This window comes from Mastomys coucha, unplaced genomic scaffold, assembly GCF_008632895.1.
Source record: "Mastomys coucha isolate ucsf_1 unplaced genomic scaffold, UCSF_Mcou_1 pScaffold21, whole genome shotgun sequence".
NCBI classification, from domain to species: domain Eukaryota; kingdom Metazoa; phylum Chordata; class Mammalia; order Rodentia; family Muridae; genus Mastomys; species Mastomys coucha.
Window position 1 is genome coordinate 155,412,351 of NW_022196904.1, and position 8,074 is coordinate 155,420,424.

Genomic DNA, 8,074 nt, shown 5'->3' on the forward strand with positions numbered 1-8,074 from the left:
ACTACAAATGTGTGCAATCAGGCCAGGCTCCATCTCCTGAATACGGAGACTACAAATGTGTGCAATCAAGCCAGGCTCCATCTCCTGAATACGGAGACTACAAATGTGTGCAATCAGGCCAGGCTCCATCTCTGGAATACGGAGACTCCAAATGTGTGCAATCAGGCCAGCCTTCACTGCCTCAAGATTCTCAAAGAAACTTTAAAATCACAGAATCCTATACTTAAGCTCACCAATGTTATCTTAAAATTTTTATATTACTCTAAAGAAAAGACTAACTTTGATAAGACTACCAACTAATAGGAAAGGAACACAGAGATTTTAAATCTCAAACAAATTCAACTTTTGAATGATCTGGTTGATGCAGCCACAGCGTGGCGGCTTTAAGTTCTTTCCTGACAGGATTCAGAATCCATCCTTTAAAGTGGGCTATCTCTGCGGAGCAGAAGACTGATCGTTCTTGGATAACCTGGGTTTAACTATCGTCAATTTTCCCATTAAAATCTGTTGGGGGACACTAGTTAGGTTTTTATTTGGGGGGATTCTGCTAAAGATTAACCCAAGGCCTTAGATATGCTAAGTACTCTACTACTGAGGTACATTCCTAATCATCTTCATTAAATTCTAAAACAATGTATACTAAGACATATATAAAAACTCTTGACAGACACTGAGAATTGTGGGAACTGGGGTGGTCAGTCCGGTCAACTAGGTTGGATGGTTAGTGAAGCTCTCTCTTAGTGTGGGGGGATGTTTTCAAGAGAAGGAAGGAGTGCTAGGCCCACCCTGAGTGTGGGGGACCCCATCCTATGTGCTTAAGGAAACAAAGAAAGACAGAAAGGGCAGGTGTTGTCTCTGTCTTTCCTGCTCTCTGCTGCCCAGACACCAGAGCTCTGTTAGCTGCTCTGTTCTAGTACATTCTCCTTACGACAACAACTAAACCCTCTGAGAAGAGGAGCCAAAATAAGTAAGTGCTGCTCTTAAATTATTTTCTCGAGTATTTTGTTATAGTAATATAAGCTATGCATTCAGAAATGGTTCCCAGGGGCTGAGAATGTAGCTCAGTTGGTATGCTTATCTAGCACACATGAAGTCCTGGGTCCGGTTCCCACATTGTATAACCTGTGTGTGGTGGTGTAGATCTGTAAACCCAGCACATGGGAAACAGAGGCGAAAGAACTAGAATTCAAAGTCATCCGTGTAGGGGATTGGGAGGCCAGCCTGGGCTACAGACAATGTCAACAAAGTAAGGGAGAGAGGGAGGGGGGCAGAAAGGGGAGAACAGAACATTTATGAGGGTCCCAAGCCCACAAGTGACCATTCTATCTTCCTAGGGGAGGTTCCACACACAGGATGTCCCCCTTCCCTCTAAGTTTGGATGCTCCCCAAAGTTTGGTGACTGTTAAAGCAGAATGCATTAGCTGTGACCCTGATTCTCACTCAGAAGACTTCAGACACGAGTAAGCACAACCATCAGAACATGCCATCAAGGGTCAGTATGCAGGGCTGGCAGGGGGCGGGGAGTGAGGACACTTACTGAAGCAAGCCATCAGCAGGTCCACCTGGGAGCACATCTGAAATGACGATTGACGTCTCCCCATTTTCAAAGTGGGGGTTGTCTCTGCCTCCCGACACTGCAATTCCAAATCCTCTTTTGGAATCCTGTTCGTTAGAATTGGGGGGGGGGGGGGGGGGGGGGGGAAACAGTATGAAAAAAAATCCTTCCATAAGTGGCTTTCAGGATTTATTACAAGCACTCAATAAAATAAAGGTCAAATCAATAACCAGAGACAGCTCAGGAACAGATGGGCTTACAGAAACAAATGAAAAACAAAATAAAGCCGCACGCTGTGGTCAGCTGACAGGTTCTTAAAGGGAAACTGCTTATCTAAGGGAGCAGGCCTGTGGAAGTCGGAAAAGGCCGACAGCCCAAGCTGATATTATCACAGGAGGCAGGAGGGGAAGGCTGTCCTTTGTCTGAACGGGGACGTGTTGCTTTAATGCCATGTAGACCCATTCACAGCATCGTTTGATCTGAGCTGGAACAACTTCAATTAAAAATTGATTCTGTGTGAAAAGGTATTTTAAACTCTATCTTTAGCTGAATGTGGCCATGCCTGTAATTCCAGTACTTGGGAGCTGGAGGAAGCGGAATCAGGAATCCAAAGCTAGCCATGATTATATGGCGTATTGGAATCTGGTCAGGTCTACATAAGACCCTTTGCAAAAAAAATAAGCAACAGCACATATTTTTACATTCAAGTTAAAAGAGACAGTAATTGCATTTTAATTTAGAGTGAAAAGAACTTCATTGGCTTTAAAAATGAAACCTAATCAGAAAGCTGGTGTTAGGGGACTGGGGAGATGGGGCTCAATGGGAAGATAATCAGTGGACAAACGAACTTGCAGTCAAGTCTGTCAACCCAAGCTCAATCCCTGAGACCCGCGTGGTAAAAATAAATCACATCCGCACATCCTTGGACCTCACAAAGTGCCATGGCATGAGAATATGAAAGTATATACATGATAAAACATTTAATAAGATAAATAGATAAAAAGCTAGTACTGTGATCTTGAAAGAGCAAAGCATTAAATGCTTCCAAATGTTCAAACAAGATGGGAAGTAAAGTTTTATTATCAATCATTGATTTAGCAACACATACAAGTGAACCTAGGAAATGCATAATCTTAATTCAGTGTTTAAAAGGCTAAACCACATAATAGGGACCGATGGCATTATAACCCCACATCAGGATTGATGAAACAAAGCTATACTCAAAATAAGAGAAAATCTTTATCCAAGGACAAGCTGGGGGAGGGAGAGGTCAACACTCAGACCGCTTACAATTACAAACCCACCCGGTCATCTCTACATGGCTTTTGCCAGCACCAACACCTGGGACCTGATTTTAGAAAGAGGCAGCTCCATCTTCTAAACCAAGCCTCAGATCCCTTATTTTTGCAATCTGTGGACCACATCTCAAGGGAAATGTGATCTCTGGTAAAAGGGGCATAGATGAAAATGAGAGAGATGTCTGGAGTTAAATGGGCCAACGGCAACTGAAGAATCTGTGATGACAGGTCTGGACCACGGACACTGATCCAACGATGAAGTTCTAAGGGTCAAAGGAAAATTCTCCCTTTGAGGAACTGAGCATCTTTCTAGAAGAAAGCGGCAGAACTTAGAGAGATCTGGATGATCTCTGTGGAGCCCAGAAAGTGCACACTGATGCCCACAGCTTGCTGCCAGGTTCGGGGCCACTTGCTCAGATAAGGATATCCTGCAGACCACAAGCGGACTGCCTATAAGGCAGGGCAGAAGCAGGCTTGCCTAGAGTGTGAGACCATGTGCGCATGCGTGTGGTACACGTGTGTGTCAATGTGGGTGTACACATGTGCATACAAAGCGTGAGTGAGTGTGTGTGTGTGTGTGATTGTGCACACACATGTGTTCGGGGGTGAGGGCATGACTGAGTGTGTGGTTCTAGAGCAGTCAGTCTAAGCAAAACGACACACAGAGTGGGCTAATAATACCTATCATATTATTATCAAGATAGAAAAACTTGGAAATGGGCTGGAGAGATGGCTCAGCGGTTAAGAGCACTGACTGCTCTTCTGAAAGTCCTGAGTTCAAATCCCAGCAACCACATGGTGGCTCACAATCACCCATAATGAGATCTGACACACTCTTCTGGTGCGTCTGAAGACAGCTACAGTGTACTTACATATAATAAATAAATCTTTTTTTAAAAAAAAGAAAAACTTGGAAATAACATGTATTTATTAAAAAGCAGTTACACATCAGTGTCTATGGCATGAAAGAAGCTGACTGTATTTCCTCATTTAATCAAAAAGAATAACATCTGGGGCCAGGTGAGGTGGCGCCACACAGGAGGCAGAGGCAGTGGCAGAAGGAGGTAGACCTCTGTGAGTTCAAGGCCAGACTGGTTCGTTTATAAACAAGTCCAGGATAGCCAGGGTTCTGTTACACAGAGAAACTCTCTGTCTTGAAAAACCAAAAGGTGGGAGGGAGGGTGACATCTAGAGATGTCATGCCATGAGGCACTGGAGGGGAGTAGCATGCCTGAGACATCCCCGGACAACAGAGGCCTGGGTGCCACTAATTTGAGCAAGTCAGTGGTGGAGAGGTGGAAGAGAAAGAGAAGTTGGGCTGTGTGTGCACAGTGAAGAGAGACAGAACTAGGGTCGAGGGTAGTGATGGGAATAACTGGCAGTGCCACTCGAGGCTACGGTGAGCTCCGCCAAAGGCCATGTTTGCGTCTGTGGCCCTGCAGCAGTGGGAGTCTGTTACCAACAAAGGCCACAGGGCACCCCTGGTTTGGGCTGCTGCCTAGGGTCATGCTGATATCTGAGGTCTAGGCAGAGCTGGCTCTACCCCTCACTGGCTGTAGCACTCAGGAGAGCCGGTGATGAGGGGCAACATCCTGGGCAACACAGCAGAACTGATCCTGGTGGTAGGAGCACAGGTGGGCCAGCTCTGAGGACATGGCCTGGGCGACCAACTCAGCTACCACAATCAGGGCTTTGAGCTGGCCCATCCCAGTATGCAGCCCATCTATGGACTGCCGGAGCTCCTGAAGGAACTGATCTTCCAGAAGCGAAGCTGCAGGATCTCCACAACACAGGGCAGCAACAGGATTATCTGATAGGAGACTCAGTGAAGATCCAATATTGATAGTGCAGCAGAAGCCAGAGGCCTCAAAGCAGACCAGTGGCTCACTGAGATGAACATTTGCAAGAAAAGCTGTTTGGGCAAAAGGGTTACTGTGTGACACACTGTGACACAACGTAGCTTCCACAGTGAGATTTTGTGTTTGTTTTCTTTGTGTGGGGGGAGGGACAGTGCAAGAGCATAAGGCAAAGACCAGGAGATGAGTGGAACAGCAGTACATGGTATGAAATGTACAAAGGATCAGTAAAAAGTTTCTAAAAAAGTAAAAGGTAACATCTGTGGAGTGATTTTAAAAAACAAAAGTATACCTAGCATTCTAGTTTCAATCCCAAGCAAAGAATAAACAGAAACTTTTTGTATGGAGGGGATAGAGTTGTGTGTCATTGTGTGTCTATGTGTATGTCTGTGTGTGTGTATGTGTGTGTATGTGCATAGGGGGGTAGAGTTGCATGTCATTGAGTAGGATTGTGTGTACAGTGGGGGGAGGGGCTAGTTCGTGTGTACAGTGTGTGTGTGTGTGTGTGTGTGTGTGTGTGTGTGTGTATGTGTGTGTGTGTGCGTGGAGGGTGTACAGGTGTGCATGTGGAAGCCAGAGGACAACCTTGGGTGTCACTCTTCAGGCACCATTGCCGGCCAGTTCCAACAATGCCCTGCCCATCTCAGAGAGACTAAAATCAAAACTCCGTATGCAAAAGTGAGTAAGATCCATGAACAGTGAAACACCAAGCCAAGAGGAGGATGCACGGAACACGCAGAACTCACTCACCTTCTGCAGGGTCACAGTGTACTGCTCCCATATCACCTCCTCCATGCCTGGGCCCTGGGTGACAACAAAGGTGACATGAGTAAACACCAAACACCCCAATGCCAGAAACCAAACTGCCAACTCCATATGCTTTGACATGGCTCCAGCTCACACTTCCCATGTGCTAAAAAAAAAAATATAGGCTCAAAATCTTACACTGCCTATTGTCATATAAGACCTTCTAGGAAACAATAGTCTTGTTACTAAGCTATTACATGAAAGACATAGTGAGAAGCCCTAAAAAGGGAATAAGTGTTAAGTTCTGAGTGTTTTTACAACCACTCCAAAACACCATTGTTAGGTGTTAATAACATCTTATCGGGTGGCCAGCGAGAACCAACACCTGAAAGTTGTCCTCTGACCTCCACACATGCACCATGGTGATCACAGATTCATGAACACACACACACCTTAAATAAAATGTAACAGAATTTTAATTGCATTTAAAAATATCTTCCCATTTCTCTCTCTCTCCTGTCAAAAATGCCCTTTTTACAACTTAACTAAAGAAACCCTTGGCCTTGTAATCAACAGGATGTCAGACTGAGTGAACTGGGGGATCTTCTGGCTTTTCCTCATTACTAGTTGGTATAGAACAGACCTCCGTGACTTCCTCTGCTACCACAATTCCACGAGATGTTCCAGGGAGACCCTTAATACAGTGGTGCTACTTTACGACTAAATGATCCATTAAACAAACGCATGTAGTCTCAAGAAAGCTAGAAACGCCAAGAGATGTTATAGAGAAGCCAGCAAGCACGGAAGCAGGCAGATACAGAGAGAGAAGTACAACATCTAAAAGGAACGGACAATCAGAGGGGACATGGCAGAAGGAAAAATGCTTAAACACAGGAACCACAGAGACACTTGCCCAATTTATAAACAGTGTGAAAATAACTAGAAATTATCACTCTGGAGAACTCTTATCAATGGGCTTGTGAAATCCAGGTTTGGAAACATGAACTATTACAGAAAGCAACTGCACATCCTCTCAAAAATATGTCAAGTGGCACTGTAATGTCACCACATGGAAAATGCAAGGCTCCTCTCCAAAGGACATGTTTAAACAAAGGCTTCACGGAACTCAGATATATAAGAAACCTGAGTTCACATGCACTCACGCACACATGCATGTACATACCACACATGCATGTGTATATGCACACACACATACATACACACTGAAAGTTACAAGAAACAAACTATGGGATCAATGGCTGTATCAGAACCGTCAATAACAACCCAGAAGTATATAAAACAATTCATGTTTTAAGAAATTAGAAGACCTCGTTCAAAGTCTAGTTATCAGTGATCAACAGACCATCAAAAGAATCAAGCAAACAAATCTGAATCATAATTTTTAAAAATGAAAAGAACTGAATACTATCTGTAGCTGAAGACAGCAGTTAGAAACAGATGCAGAGGCTATTTGGAACACAGCACGCACCGGGCCTGAAAGCTAGGAGGTGTCACACAGAGGGCCAAGAATAAGAGGCTTCAGGAGGCTAATCCTGCACTGGTAATCATATAGATGAACAAACAGGTACTGAAAAATATCCAGATATTATGGGGTTTCTCCCTATTCATAGAGATGGTGATGCCAACTGGCAGGCTTGACCAGGTAACCCACTCCCTCTGGAAGTAGGAGGTTAGGAAGCCACAGTTCTGTCTGCACAGAGGATGAGCCAGCCGCCCGCTGGGTGACTTACTCAGACTGAGAGAAGTATTTGTGCCTCTTGCTCCTCCCTCCCTTTCCCAGTAGGCTCAATTCTGGGACATTCCCATGGCTCGTGCCATCTGGCTCCAGGAGATCAGAATTCTCAAAGATTAAAAAACTACAATTTAAAAAAAAAGAACTACAATTTATATTACATCTAGGGTCCAAAAGATACGAAGGTAAGCAGGTGTAGGAGGGCAGGCAAAGTCGTGGCTCTCGGCGTGCGTGGGACTGGGCGGGGTGGTGGGGCTGGCAAGGTTCTGAAGTTTAGAACTCAGGTGGATCCACACGATGCAATACATTCTGAAAGGTGGCTGGAGAAACATGGAACATCCCCTGCCCCAAGCTGTTTAGCATAACCACTGATTTTTTTTTCTTTGTTTTGTTGTTTCTTTACGTCAGGGTGGGGTGTTTTTTTCTTTCACTGTGCTGGGGATCAAACCCAAGGTCTTGCACACATGCAGCACATGTTCTCCTGAGTTACACTCCCAGTCCCGTTTTTCTGTTTTAACAAATGACAGTAGGCTGGTCGTGATGGCGTATGACTTTAATCACAGCACTCATGAGGCAGAGACAGAAACTGAGTTTCAGACCCACCAGGGCTACACAACGAGAGTCTGTCTCAAAAGAAGAAACATACAAAACTGAAGTTGAAGTGGCCCCGGGGAAAGGGGGGAGGGGGGCAGAGGTGGGACACAAGGGGAAATGAGTTTTACATTTTGTGAGGATGAGAGAATCCATCATACATTTGATATTTAATAAACATTTTATAGATACTAATCATTTCATGAGTCCAATAGTAGGGTGGGGGATGGGGCACGGGACACCAAGGGGTGCTTGACCTCTTGCTGAGGGTGGA

The 8,074-nt window shown here is 44.9% G+C and overlaps 1 protein-coding gene across 3 annotated transcripts in view; it reads right to left on the minus strand.

Moving 5' to 3' along the window:
- The window catches only part of Tjp2 (tight junction protein 2), a 98,943-nt gene that overhangs the window by 37,412 nt on the left and 53,457 nt on the right, over window positions 1-8,074 (minus strand). For all 3 annotated transcript variants that reach the window (XM_031389970.1, XM_031389969.1, XM_031389967.1), the window contains exons 2-3: window positions 5,460-5,513; window positions 1,538-1,662 (exon numbers count right to left, since the gene is read on the minus strand). In XM_031389970.1, the coding sequence (XP_031245830.1) occupies window positions 1,538-1,662; window positions 5,460-5,504 (170 nt within the window). In that variant the 5' untranslated portion in view covers window positions 5,505-5,513. The remainder of the gene's footprint in view (window positions 1-1,537; window positions 1,663-5,459; window positions 5,514-8,074) is intronic.